A 15,370-nucleotide genomic window follows, 5' to 3' on the forward strand; every position below is an offset into this window, starting at 1 on the left:
CATTGGTGGGTTGACTCAAGCCAACCTTCCAATGTACCACTCCGACTGCCATGGCGGTAGCAGTCGCTGGGCTGAAGATAAGAATCTCCAGCCCAGCGGCCGCTGTTGTACCGCCGGCTGTATCATGACCCTGCCTAGCAGGCCCTATAAGTGACAGGGAATTCCTTCCCTGTCACTGATAGGAGGCCGCCCCCCCAACATTCCCCAGGTGCCCCCCTTCATCCACACTCCCCCTCCCGTCCAACCTCCCTCATACACACACGCAGACATAAACTCATTCACAGACATACACACATACATACATGCATCCATTCATTCACGCACACATCCGTACACACATTCACACTGACACACATTCACATTTCCATTCATACACGCACTCACACACATGCAAACACATGCAAACAACACTACACACACACCTGCATTCACACACACACTCACACATACATGCACAACACCCCCCACCCCTGTCAGAAACCCGACTTACCTGAATTCAGGGGGTCTTACGGCAGGGGACGCAATGGGGCGCTGCTACCGCCAGCAGCGCCCGCCAGCAGAACACCGCCAGGCCATGTTATTTTTCGGTCTACTGGCGTGGCGCTGCTGGTGGTGGCAGCGCCACCTTACCACCATTTGCCAGTATGGCCACAGACGGATTTCCGCCCTTCTTGTGGCAGACATCCGGCTGTGGTCATAATTTGGCGAACGGATGGTAGCTGTGCGACGGTCTTTTAGCGGCCGTCGCCGTGGTGGTAGGCATCATTTACCACCATTATTGTAATGAGGGCCTATGACCCTTAAGATCATTTCAGTCAAGGCGACTAAGAGGGGTCATCTGAGGACTGGTTCATGAAGACCAGTGTTGATTTATGCCAGCCTGTAGTACAGCACTCAACCTTCACCGGCACACACATGTGCTGCATGAAACCATAAATAATGATCAGGCCTATGATACCATGGAATAGGGCTACCTGACGGCAGTGATGCAGGGTATGGGGTTTGGGCCTATCTTTTGTGACTGAGTGAGACTACACTATACTGAACTCACGGTGCACATTAGGGTTGGGGACAAAATGACGGGCTTGGTCGGTGCGGAGGGGTACCAAGCAGGGATGCCCTCTTTCGCTGCTCCTCTTCGACTTACTATTGAACCTCTGGCGTTACTGTTGCACATGGAACTGGAGGCCTGGGGCATCCAGGTGGGTGAGTCAAATCATATAATTTTACTGTACACCGACGACATGCTTATCTGCGTACAATTCCCTGAGTGGGTGATACCAGTCTTGATGAGACTCTTAGCTGAGTTAGGTGGAGTCTATGGGCTGAAGGTAAATGTTCAGAAAACACTATTATTTCATATTGGGAGGTTGGCGGAGATGTCCGAGCGCCTCCAAGATCTAGGGATCCGCTGGGAAATAGAAAGCACTCAATACCTCGGTATACAGGTTACACATACAGACACTGGACACAGATGCCTGAATGTCAAGAGGGTCCTGGATGGCCTCACGGGTTCTGTAGAAATTTGGAATAGACTGCCACAGTTGACAATGGGCAGTAAGGCAATTGCCAAGATGGGCTTCCTCCCACACTGCCTCTATTTAGTTCAGAATTCCATGTTCCTACTGGGGCCGCACCTTTTCCACCAACTAAAAAGTTTATTGATCTCGTTGGTCTGGGCTGGACAGCACAGCAGAGTTGCCCTAATAGTCCTCAAGAAAGACATGAAGAATGGAGGGCTGCAAGACGGCTTGCAGAACTTGAGTGGGGGAAGAGACTGTTTTGGGAATGCTTAGGGATGACTTTTTGGCATACTTATTGAGGGGTTAGGTCGGATCACCATGTCCTGTTTCTGGTGAGACACACAGTTGCAAAATGGGAAATGGGGGTCAAGAAGGTACTTTGCAAGGCTCCATTTGACAAGGAATTGGGGCTCTGGGATCTTGAGCTGTTTAAGGCAAATGAAGCAGACATGTCTATGGCTCAGTGGAGAAAGGGAGGCTATCTGGTGGCAGGTGACCTCTCCCCAGGTGAGGTTTTTATTACCTTTCCCGAGGCGCAGGATGCCTTCAGCATAGTACTAGGCTACTTTCTGCCCTACGTTAAACTTGACAGTACGGCAAGAGAGGTGTGGAGAAATTTCCCAGCAGCGCCAAGGTCTTCCCAGATTCAGAGCGGCACTGGGGAGAGGGGAAACACCTGATCACCTTTTTTTATAAAGCCCTTGGGGAGACATGCAGCAGCCCCCTTCAAAGCCTGGCGAGCCTGGGAGACAGAGCTGGGGGACCCCATCAGAGTCGCAGATTGGTTGCAGGCCTGTGAATTGGTGACACTATTATCATGTAACAACAAGTTTAAATTACTCCACTTGTAATTACCTGCACTGCACATATGTGACCGCTCTTTGACTCAATAGCAGAGTTTCCACCAGGGCGAGAGATGGGGACGGTGCGGGACGATGATCGCCACCTTCTTACATCTTGCTTGGTCTTCCACTCTGATTAAAGGGTTCTAGGAGGTGGTAGTGCCCAGGATTGGGGTGGCAACTGGCGTTGTGATCACTCTTACTCCTGGGGCCTGCCTGCTAAGTATGATTGTGATGCCCAAAGGGTTGAAGATACCATATAAACTGTCTAAACGTGTACTCCTGTTAGACAAACGGTGGGTGGCCATTGGGCAGATGGGATCCAGAACACTACAGATCTCCTCCTGGATCAGAACCTCCTTGAGTGGAGAGTGACTGAAGAATATCATATGTGCCTCTCTTGCAATGATGAAGGGGCTGCGGAGTCGGTGCTAGCCTGCCGACTTCTCCTACCTAAATTTAACAGTGAAGAAGGCAAACGCTGCTTGTATGATGAAGTATGACGTGTGATATGTGTCATTCCCTACAAGTGATAAGAAAGCCAAGTGTGGTCACAATTGGTTTCCTCATACGGAATTAGCTTGTAGACCTGGACAAGGTTACCTGGTATTCTCCATTAAGTACTCCGTCTGTTCTTTTGTTATAATGACTGATGCTGTTCATTGACAACTGTTATATTGCCATTCGGGGAAAGGAGGTAATTGTATCAGGGACTTCTGCACTGCTTAGTTTGTTGTTGTTCCTCAAATTGAAAATTAATAAAACAAAATTATTTTAAAAAAAGGCACAACGCACCATATTTTCTGGATCTGTAGCACATAGGACAGGAAGTAACATTTATGTCAGTGAAAAACTATCTACAAGCTTACCAGAAATAGTGTTGCTGATCCTGACAAAGATCCTTTCAAAATCTGCAAAGTCATTCCAGGAAGATTGAAACATATGCATGAAACTGTTAACAAAGAGATTCTCCATTCTGCATAAAAATAAAATGCGGTGCACGGTTAAAGAATTTTACACAATACACATTCTAAATTCAATTCATGCATAATCATTATTAGATTCAGTGTAGGGTTGGGCAAAATAACTTAATTTAAGCTTTCCATACAGTATAGCCAACACTTTTATATTCCATATTTTTCATACCATACTGATCTTTACTTTTCCAGTTTATACAATAACTTTTATACGTATTGCTTCATACCTCATTTCTTTTTATTTTTTATTTTTTATTTTAATATGTCGGAGGGAGGGGGTTACACAAGAAATAAACAAGAGAAGAAGACATAATATATCCGTGCAGAGAAACAGAACAAGAAAAAAAAAAAAAACAACGAAACAACGGGAGAAAGAAGACATAAGCAATAAAACAATTGTATATATCACATATCACAACTATTAACACATTTTTTTTTTTTTAAACTGTGTCTTGATATTCCAACCATCTAGTCAGTGGTGCCCACATTCGTTCTCCTCTATATCTCTTCTTATGACTCTTTAACTTATAAAGACTTAATTCAGTATTATAGATGGCAAGTAATCTAGAGCGCCAACCCTCAAACGTGGGGGGTTCTTTTTTGAGCCAATCTGTAGCAATACATAGGCGATATATTGCCATTGACAAAAATAAGAATCGCCTTATTTTATACAGTGCAGGTTCCATACTTTCGGGTGAGTCCACGACTCCCAATACTACCAGCATAACAGTAATCCGAATATTGCAATCCGTGATCTTCTTAAGGAATACCTCTATCTCGTTTAATATTCCCTGCAACATTGGGCATGCAAAAAACATATGCGTTATCTCAGCTTCAACTCCCCCACATCGATTGCAGCTTCCAGAGGATATCCCCCACTTTTTCAGCTTTGCTGAAGTATAATAGAAATCCATCAGTGTTTTGTAATGCTGGGTTTTCAAATTAGCTGAAAGAAATGTTGTATCGGCCATGGCTAAGGATTGGTCCACCCACTCTCCAGCCACCCCAAGTCGTGCAATCCATCGCTCATTTTGTTGTACCATATTATCTACTTGTAACTCTGTTAGTAGTTTATATAACTTGCCAATCTTTGCCCCATTTTTAACAGCCTCAACTACCGGGATCTCCGACAACTGTACCCTGACGTACTTCTGAGACTGTAAATAATTTCGTATTTGCAAAAATTTTTAAAAATGGGTCTTAGGTAAGCCAAATTGGGACTGCAATTCCATAAATGATTTACAACCGGATTTACAATACAAGTCTCCGACTTTATTTATTCCCCTAGAACGCCAAAAATCTAGTATGGGATCCCTAAAGATGTGATTTGAGATAGCTGAAAATTTCATTGGTGTATAAGCCGTAATCTTTCCCAGTCCCATATTCTGTTTTATCTGAGCCCAAACCTTGAAGGCGGACAAAAAAGGCTTAAATCTTACTTTTTTGAAGTAACTTGGTTCCTCAAATTTTGATAACCAACCACTTGCCTCCCCACCCGCCATCATAGTATAAATAGGGGTTGGTTTTACTTCTTCATTACCCTTAAAACTTCCCCTTATAAGTTCATCCATATGTTGAAGACAGCATGCGTAGTAATACAGTGTACAATTAGGGACTGACCACCCGCCTCGATCTTTGGGAAGTGTCATGTACTTCATTGCCCTTCTCGTTTTAGCATATCCCCATAAAAAAATATTCCCCATCTTTTCCAATCTTTTAAGCCATTTTTTATCAACCTCAAGGGGAATGGCCCGAAATAAATATAGGATTTTTAGCAGAACCATCATTTTCAATACGTTGCAGCGACCCTCTAGTGATAGGTGCAAATTATGCATTCGGTCTAAATCCCTCTTTATTCTATTTAATAGTGGGATAAAGTTGATTTCCACCAACCGATTAACCACTGATGTAATCTTCACCCCCAGATACACCGCTTCAGATACCAGCCGTTTATCTACTAATGAAACGTGCTCAGAACATACTATCTGTGTTTTATCTGAGTTCAGCTTATATCCGGAGTATCTTCCAAACTCTCTTGCCTCTGTTTCTATTGCCTTAATAGCTTCCTCCGTATTGCTTGTCACTATAGCTACATCATCAGCATATGCAAACACCTTATATGTTTCTCCATGATATAGTAGAGGTTTAATATTTTTGCATTCTTCTAATCTCAGCAAGAAAGAATCAATATATAGAGCAAAGAGCAAGGGGGAACATGGACACCCTTGTCTAGTCCCCCTAGAGATTGAGATAGTATCTGATTCCAAACCAGCAATGCATATTCTAGCTTTTGGGGCTACATATAAAGCTTTTATAGCTGTAATATATCCACTCCCTATACCTTTCCAGCGCATGATTTCCCATAGAAACTTCCACGATACACGATCAAATGCCTTCTCGGCATCCAAAAGTAATAATCCTAAATTTGTTTGGTATAGTTCTGCAAGATCAAACATGGATATTATTCTTCTTATATGATCTATTGTGTCTCTACCCGGAATAAACCCATGTTGTTGTTTTTTAACCAACCTGACTATCACATTCGCTAATCTACTGGCCGGAATCTTTGCATAAATCTTTCCATCTACGTTTAACAAGGATATAGGTCTATATGAACTGGGGAGCTCTGTCAGTTTATCCTTTTTTTTTAGCATTATAATACTTGCACATTCCCATGATAAAGGCGCCTGACCTGCCTGCGCTATACAAAAAATACTATGCATATCCTTTTTAATGTCTGTCAAGAAAGTCTTGTAGAATTCAAGTGGTATTGCATCTGGCCCAGCAGCTTTCCCTGTTGCCAGGGAACTCACTGCCCCAATTATCTCATCAATATGAATTGGTGCGTCTAATGTAACTTGTTCCTCAGAAGAGAGCCTTGTACTTTTTAATTCCCCCAGAAATTCACTAACCTCTTTTTGTAGCTGTTCAGAATACACTATATCTTCACTATACAGATCCTGATAGTAACCCTTAAAAACCTCTAGAATTCCTTCTAACTCTGTATGTTTCCGCCCATTGCCATCGATTACATTCAAAACATTCTGTTTGACCGCCTTCTGTCTGACCCGTCTAGCTAGGACTTTTCCTGTGGATTCACCATATTCATAGCACTCCAATCGGTGACTTTGATAGGCGGCTGCCACTGTTTTATTCAAGTGAGCATTTATTTTAGCCTTAAGAATCGCCATCTGGGTCTGAGTGAGAATAATGTCTTCTCTACTAGCAATTTTACTAGCTAATTCCCTCTCTTTTATTATTAATCTTTCTTGAAGTTCTACGATTTCCTTCCCCCTGATTTTCTGTATTCCCAAACTATAGCTAAGAGTTTCACCTCTCACCGCAGCTTTAAATGAGTCCCATACCATCCCCGGATCTGCCTTATTCCTATTAATATCAAAAAAGTGGTGAATCCACTCTTTCATATGGGATATATATCCTGGGTCAACCAACAATTTCCTATCAAATGTCCATACACAATGCGGATTAGATGGTCCCTTTATTATTATAGACAATACTAACGGATTATGATCTGATAAGAATCTGGGTTTACATTCTATTTCAGCCCCATGAATTAAATTTTGTGATATGAAAAAGTAATCCAACCTTACTAATTTGGCATGTGGGAACGAATAATAGGTATGCCCTGGATCTAAAGTTTTAATATTTTCCCAGACATCCCTCAACCCATGTTCCCTCTCTAACCTCCTTAGAGCTTTCCATACTTTGGGCTTTCGTCCCTGATATAAACTCTGAGTGCCCATACTACTGCTACCTACCTCTAAATGAATATTTAAATCGCCACAAATAATTATTGGTAAGGGCCATCCGACTAGTTCCATGTTCAGTGTATCCAGAGGCTCAGTCTCATCAAAGACTGATCCATATATAGTGCAGAGGGTAAATTTGAATGTATTCACAGATAATTCTATGAGAGCCCACCGTCCATCATTACTTGCTCGGGATCTAAAAGCATGTACATTATTATTTCTGGCAAGTATCGTCACCCCACGTGTCGATACCTCCTGTCTGGTACAAACAAGAGGCGTCAATCCAAGCTCTCGTATGAGTTCTCGCTTACTCCATGCAATGTGTGTTTCTTGCAAGCAGTATAAATCTGATTTGATTAGTTTAAGACCAGCTGCCACTCTTTTCCTTTTCTGAGGGCTATTAAGACCGCATATATTCAATGTACAAATCCTTAATCTATTTGCCATATCGCTCAGTTTGATGTACCAGTCTCACGTCATTACTTTCTCCCTTAAAGAAACCAACTTGTTGATATTGAATCCTATACTTAATCTTCTTTTGATATGTCTTCATTAAATTATTCTGAACATTTCTCCCTATATTAGTGCCCCCCCACATCCCACCACCCCTCTCCCATCCTCCTGCCCCTTGCACCCCAGCCCTGTTACCAACCACCCCCCCACCCACCTGCACCCTCCCCTTACCCGTACCCTTACACCCAGTTTATGGAGAGTATGGGATCTCACTGTCCCTGATGATGGTAAAGCTTCCGCTCCGACCTTCCCCACCCAGTGCATGATTTTATTTTTATTTTCTCTTTTGCCTTTTCTCCCTTTCTTTGCCTCTATCTCTTTCTATCTAAACCCTATTTTATCCAAAAAAACAAGATTTTTATCTAAATTTTTCTAAAGGGGGGATTAATCCTAAGAGGTTTCTTTCTTACCCCCAGCTCGACTTCTCAGGGCTTAACTCCTAACCCTGTCCACTTTGCCCCCACCCTGTGTCTTAATCCAGGAAATCTATTTTAGGAAGCTGGACCGTTAAGTCCACCCAAAAAAGCCCTTGCTTTCTCCTCTGACGTGAAGTAGTGGGTCCTGTTATCCATTACTACTTTCAATTTAGCTGGATTTAATAAAAAAAACCTGTGCCCCCTTACTTTGAAGTGGCTGAATTAACTGACGGAGCCTCCACCTTTTATCAACAGTACTATGGCAATAGTCTGGTCTCACAAAAAACTCACATCCCTTAGCCTTACTTCTAGCGTTGGGTCGAGCTCGGTCGTATATGGCCTGTCTTGCCTGATAGTTAAGCAAAGAGAATAATATTACTCTAGGTCTACCACTTCCTCCTTCTGAGTTTGATCCTCTTTTGCTAAAAGGAAATCGATGGGCTCTTTGAACCTCTTTGTCCCAATCCCACTGTTGTAAGCCCGGAAAAGCTTCCTTAAAAAGTGCAACCATAAAGCTATGTGTGTCTGATCCTTCAAGTCCTTCTGATACACCCAGGACACGCAGATTATTCCTCCTCATTCTGTCCTCTAAATCTGTCAATTTCCACTGAGTGTCCTCAAATTGTTTCTCCATCACTTCTCGAGACGACTGGTGAGCTCCAGCCTCATCCTCCAGACGCGAGATCTGGGTCTCTGCTTCTTCCATCCGTGTAGTAAACTCCGAACATGTCTTGGCTACTCGACGAATTTGGATCTGCATCTTACGGCAAGCCATTTCAGTCCTACGGCTCTCTAATTTGGATTCCTCTCGGTGTTCCAGAATGCTTTGATATATGGTTTCCAGTGACACAGGATTGGGCTGTTTTTCACCATTGTCGTATAGAGTTAAATCATCCTTGGAATACTCCCACTGAAGCCCCTGAAAACCCTTAGTGTCCAATGGGTTAATGGAGGGCTTATTAGGTCCTACTTGCTCACTTCTCTTCCTCTGTTTTTTCCTGACGGTAGCATTCCTGCTACTCTCATGTAATTCCTTTCCCAGTGCTAAGGAGGACATCTCAGATTCAAATTCAGAAGAAGTTTTATCTGCCTCCAAGTCCAGCTGCTCATTACTTGACCAACTTGAATGATCTGATAGTGAAAAAAACTTATCTCCTTGTATTGTCTCATTATCACGTAATATCACCGGCCTCTGCTCCACCTGTGATAATATCATAGCGCTTTGCGCGCTCTCCCTCTGCTCCGTCTGACTCCCAGTAACTTGTTTTTGTAAAGTTGCCACATCTACAACATCACTCTGCCTCTCCCCACCTTCATGCGGGGGGCCCATCTATAGCCGCCATCTACTCGGTTACTGGGGGATCGACCTCCTCCACGGCGGTGGGGGGGGTATCTGCACCCCCTCCAGTATGTCCTTCCCTTTCTCAAAATATCTGTCCAGTGAGGCACCCTTATTTTTGGAGACCACCTTCTCACCTAAGCCTTGTTTTATATCCATAGCCCCCTCCGCCGAGCTGACAAACTAACTCTTACCGGCTTGCCTCGTCCAGACAAAGTCACATTTTTCACTCCCTTAGGTGGCATTTTTACTCTTTTTTGCTTTCTGATGCAAAATACGTTATTATAATATATGCCCAGTGTCAACCACTTGTAATAGAGTAAAGAGACTCTGACCGTTTTTTGAGTCCGCGTCGACAATTGCCCCCAATTGGCACCCGGGAGCACAGACCTATAGTTGTCTTCAGGTAAGAACAGGAGCAGACCAGACCGCATCCCGGGGAGGCACTATGCAATCCTTTTAGCCTCTGTTAGCAAATCCACGTAGTTTTTGCTTCCACCAAAAAAAAAAAAAAAACACAAACCAGGAGCCAAGTGACCTAAAGCACTCCTCACTTGAAGAGCTTGCAGTCTTTTCAAGAACGACACTATCTGCAATATTTCCGTTGTGCCGCCTTTCCTGCCAGCTAAAGGATAATCACCCCAAAAAAGGAGAGAGGGAGCAAGCGAAGTAAAGTAGATAAACACAATGCCGCTACATTGTATCCTGTGAGCGCGGCTGCCGAAGGAGGCTCTGACCCACGGGAACACTGCCGCAGCACTGGGAGGTTTCCGATCGAAGCCGACGCTTTGCGGCTGCGTTACGCGGCCGCCATCTTGCTCTCCTTCCCCCTCATACCTCATTTCTGTCGTTGTGTGTTCATTCCAAATGTGATGATACTCAATTTACAGATCGCAAAGTTCTTTTTCCAGCTCACTGACTTCAGTTTTTTTTAGTTTGCACACCAAAAAATTTAAATGTATGACCAAGTCAAAAGAGGGTTGGTGCCCTAATATCAGTATGTGCAAAGTTTACAGTTCCTTTTCACAGTGCTCAACTTGAGCCGGTAGTTTCAGGTGCGGGGGATTTGGGGGGGGCACCAGCACTTATTTGTCTGGGCCGGCACTTATTTTTCTGCCGTGAGCATTTACTGCGAGCAAAAGACGTGAGAAAGACGGAGGAAGAGAAAGACGGAAACGTGTCACAAAGGCAAAAAGGAGAAAGAGTGAGCGAAAGGGGCAGGGAGTGGCTGTAAATGGATTAAAGAGGCCTGTATTGGCGTTAGAATTACACTGCCTCAGTATTCCGTGCTTGCACATTAAATTGCAGCAGCCTCGTGTTTCAGGGCACCGGTACGTTCATTTACAAATTAAGCACTACCTTTTCACATATTAAAAAGGCAATGTTGTAACGAAGACTTCGAATATTTAAATAGGTAGATTGCGTGATCACTAAAAAAATGTGTCTTCGGAAATTGTGTTTGGCTTAGTGAGCAAAAATAGTGCAGTGAAGCTTGAGACTCGGTACTGACTGCCCAGTCACGCCGCAAAATCTAGTCTAGATTTTGACTTTAGGCCCAGTACCAAGGTCAGAATAATTTTCTACTTTGTGAGACTAGCACAGTGACTGTCACGTGAAACTCACATCAAAAGATTAGGTCCATAATTTACTGTAAGGTTTTCACCTACATGTAAATACAAGTAAGTCGCAGATCATTGCAGACCATATGATCTATTTCACTGTGACTGACACTCGTAAGCAATAAATCTCTTGAGTAAAAGCATTAACCCACTGCACTTTCTTGCGGAGATGTCCCTAGCCTACAGGAGATCCATGGGGCATATTTAAGAGCACCTAGTGCCATTCAAATGCCATATTAGCCTCATTTGTTTGCTACTGTGGCGTTAGAAGGCCAAAAATGCTGTGCCATTTACAAAGTGGCGCAATGCATGCACTGGACAGATCTTTGCGCTACATTATGCCTGCGCCAGGCATAATGTAGGCAAAGAGGGCATTCCCCCATTAGGGGAGCCAAAAAATGGCACAAAGAAATCTAAGAAATTTATTTGGTTCATTTTTTTGGCACTTTTGACGCCTGCTCAGAGGTTTCCATTGGTTACAATAGGCCTCGGGGTGCTTTTCAGGATTAGCGTCAACATTACACTTTGGACCAAACATGCAATGCCTGTTTATTACTGCAAAAGCAACTCATTTATAAAATATCCTTACTTTTGCAAATAAGTGCTTTTTGGGCTGTTTTGTGGTTAGTGAACTCCCAGGCCTCTGATGTGAAAACAGTAGTAAATAAAGATGAACGTGGGAGATGCAAGATCCCAAGCAAAAGTGATAAGCAAAGAACGTGCATAGAAAACATGGGGTCTACATATGAGTAGGTTTATGTCATGTTTGCACCACACAAAGTGGAGATTGGCAACATAAACCTTAAGCGGATTAAGCTATGAAGCTATGCAAGGCCACTTTGTGTGGCCCTGAGTGACTATAAATCTGGAGTAAGGCAACGCAGCGCAAATTACTGCATTGCCTTACTCTGTCCTGAGAATACATTCCACAGGCGTTGATTTACTGGAACTGGTAGATCTGAGAATGCGCCAACTTGCCTTCTCAGGGGAGGCGTAGCAAGCGGCAATTTCTTTATTTCTCACAGTTACTTCCTCTATCTATGCTGCAGCACACATAGAAAGAGGACTATGCCTCTCATCATAGTTTTGGTGCAGGAAGCTACCCCTTCCTGCACAAAAACAAGCTTTCACCATGGTGCAAGTGCAAGGGTTCCTGTGTTGGTGCTAGGTAGCCGATTCTGTGCCAGCACAAGGGGAAGGACAGGAAGGTGTCATATTGCCTCAAATACAGCGCATTCCAGCCCTTTCCCTGTGACGCAGTGCCACAATGTGACTTGCTGTGCTGCGCCACTATTTCACTAACATGCCCTATGGATTCACCAAGCAATGCAGTGCAAGGCAAAGCTGGAGACCGGCTGAGTGAGCAAGCTCTGAAACAAAAGCAGAATAGAAAGGTCCAGCAGATCTCTGTGACACCACTCTCAAAGAATGCATGCACAATGGGTGGTTAGGCAAGCACTGGGAGCAAGCGACTGCAAACTGTTTTAGGCGATATTCACCAGAAGCAGATCTTAACTGGGCCACTGAAGGTGTTGGACCACTTTCACATTGACCACGTCGGTGGACAGCACCTTAACAGCAATGTGATGTGAAAACCTCACAGGTTTGTGTTACTGAGTCCTGCATGCAGCCAGAATGTCTTGATAGCAAAGAAGGACCGAGTATCTCAGAGGGCACTTCTAACATGTCTCTGTAGCTTCAGTAACCACTCTATTTCACATTTTTACACCTCTTTCAGAAATCAGGCACCCAGGCGAGGAGGAGCTTCTAAAGTGTTAGTTTGCTACTTTCTGCTCACAGCACAAGAGCAGACCTATCCTTTCCCCTCTCCCGAATTAGCACCCAGGAACTGTTACTTCTTCAGAAAAAGTATTTTTATAAATAAATAAAAAACAGATTGGGAACGCCGGTCCCAGTAGTATATTCCAAAGCCTGTAGAATTTCGAATTCTGACTGCACTCCCCTGGTGGCAGCTTTCTGAAGGGCACTCTTTCTGGATAACAGGAAAAGGAAGGTAGAACGTAGTGAGTCAATTAGATGGGTGAGAAGCCATTACTTTTATTCCAAACATGAGATGAGGTATGCAAATTAAATGCAAGGAGAGAAGGGGGAGGGGGTTAAGCGAGCATGAGGAGCTTGGGGTGCCACTGGGCGGTGAGGCTGTATTCTAACAACATTTTTGGTAGCATCATCAAGCTACAACTTTAATCCATTTAATAGATTCATAATATCTCTCTGATTTGCCGTGAATAATCCACTGACATTCAGGTGTTGGGACCTTTATGGAGGTCACAAAATGCAAATCTAGTCTGACCTGCCCCATGCACAGATAGACCACTACTTAATAAGGCCTGTATTTATACTTTTTTTAGCGCCGCATTTGCGATGCTTTTTGACGCAAAAGCGGCGCAAACTTACAAAATACAATTGTATTTTGTAAGTTTGCGCCGCTTTTGCGTAAAAAAATGGTGCAAATGCGGCGCTAAAAAAGTATAACTATGGGCCTAAGTGGTTTATTTCAATACAAGAAACACTGTGAACAACTTCCTAAGCCGGCATAACGGCTAAAACAGTACAAATCATATTCTAATTATTTCAGTATCTTAATTGTCTAAAAAAGGAAGAAATGAAAACAGAACCCATTTTATATAAACAGCGCACTTTCCCTGTTTGTGTCATGGCTCAAACAGGGATGGTAGGCTGTATTACAAAGAATGCACTGCCCCCAGGGCAGGCGCGAACTGGTGGTGTGTTTTCAAGTGAAATATGGAGTAGCTGCTTCAAAGCTGCTCCATGATTCACAGTGCAGGCCGCATGCTGCTTGGACTTTGAACAGGAGAAAGAGATCCCTTACAAGCGGGTGCAGTGAGTGACTGCACCTGCCTGTCTGGGTCGTCCATGGGACCTTCTTTCTCCTCCACAGAGGGCTGCCTTTAGGAAGCACACTAAATGTGCACCATTTTTTTGCGGCATACTTTCAGTGCGCCTCCTAAAGGCATGTTTGTCTCTGCGCCCACATTAGTAATATGGCACAGGCGCAGAGTCAAAGTCATTCCATCATTTTTATTTGGTCATGCCCCGATGCAAATGAGGGAACGCCATCTCATGATAGCGCAGCGTGACATGTGCGCCAGCGCTATCCAGTACTACAAAGGATGACGCACAAGCATCTGAATCCGCTTCTGTAATACCACTGTGCCCTGGGGGCGCACTAAGCAGGTGCAGGCACCCATTATGCTCCTGGGGCGCAAAGTATAATACGGCCTCTGTACATAAAGTGGGGCCACTGCACCCGCCTGCAAGGAGATGTCTGGGGAATCCATGGGACTTCCTCACCCCCTTCAGAGGGCTGACATCAGGGGGTGCACCTACAGTGCGCCACCTTTTTGTGGCACATTTTCAGTGCATCTCCTAACAGCTTCTTTGCTGCTGTGCCCATGTCCATAATGTGGCATGGGCACACATGCAAAGGGATTCCCTCATTTGCACGGGGGCAACGTTCTCTCATAATAGTGCTGGCGCTAACCGTGCGCCAGCAGCTATCATTATTACAGAAGGGGTTGCATATGTATCTGCAGCCAATTCTACAATACTATTGTGCCCCAGGGGCGCACAACGTCGGCACACATGCCGGTTGCGCTCCCGAATCACAATGTATAACATGACCCCAGATATTTACAGTGCACACATTTGGGCCATCAACTATGAGTTGTACGGAGTTGAATTCCTGTGCAAAATTAGGTTCTGCACTATTATTCGTGGACTGGTGTTCCAGCACCTGGATTTCCAAGATGCAAAACACTAGTCAACGCAGGTGATAAAGGTTTGCATTTAATCTTCTGGAATCCAGCATACTGTGTAGATTTCCACCAAGTAAATCTGGGTCTGCACAGTTATTCCCCAACCAGAGGGTCTATCTCGTAACTGCATTAAGTACATGTGGAGATTCTGGCCAGTATCAGTAATTATAGTTTCCTGGAAGCTCTACCTACAATTCGCCACAACTCTTAATCGGGCCCTATGTTGACAAATGATTGCCATTTCACAGTTCTGAATTTGCCACCGGGGAACATTAGTTCTGTAACTGTACAGCACAGTCAATAAAGAGAATCGCAAACAAATGAGTCAAATTCTGCACCCCATATTCTTTAAAACTCTGGTGTTATCGTTCTATGTCTTAGACATCAAGAAATTTCACACAGTTCGTCTCTATTCTGACCTGCATCCTGCACTGCCATCCCACTAGTGAGAAACTGAAAGGGAACACATAGCATATAGTAATAAAGCGAGCACTCTCCCCTCACGTCTTAGAACTGAGATCACAAAGAGCCTCACGGTCCACGTTGGTAATGAAGTGCACTATTCCGCTCT

The 15,370-nt window shown here is 44.0% G+C and overlaps 1 protein-coding gene across 1 annotated transcript in view; it reads right to left on the bottom strand.

The window, feature by feature from the left end:
- ALOX5 (arachidonate 5-lipoxygenase) overlaps positions 1–15,370 on the bottom strand; it is an 859,090-nt gene that overhangs the window by 488,401 nt on the left and 355,319 nt on the right. Inside the window, exon 5 of the mRNA XM_069240432.1 lies at positions 3,235–3,341. Coding sequence (XP_069096533.1) covers positions 3,235–3,341 — 107 coding nt within the window. The remainder of the gene's footprint in view (positions 1–3,234; positions 3,342–15,370) is intronic.

The sequence above is a fragment of the Pleurodeles waltl genome, chromosome 6, assembly GCF_031143425.1.
Source record: "Pleurodeles waltl isolate 20211129_DDA chromosome 6, aPleWal1.hap1.20221129, whole genome shotgun sequence".
Lineage (NCBI taxonomy): Eukaryota > Metazoa > Chordata > Amphibia > Caudata > Salamandridae > Pleurodeles > Pleurodeles waltl.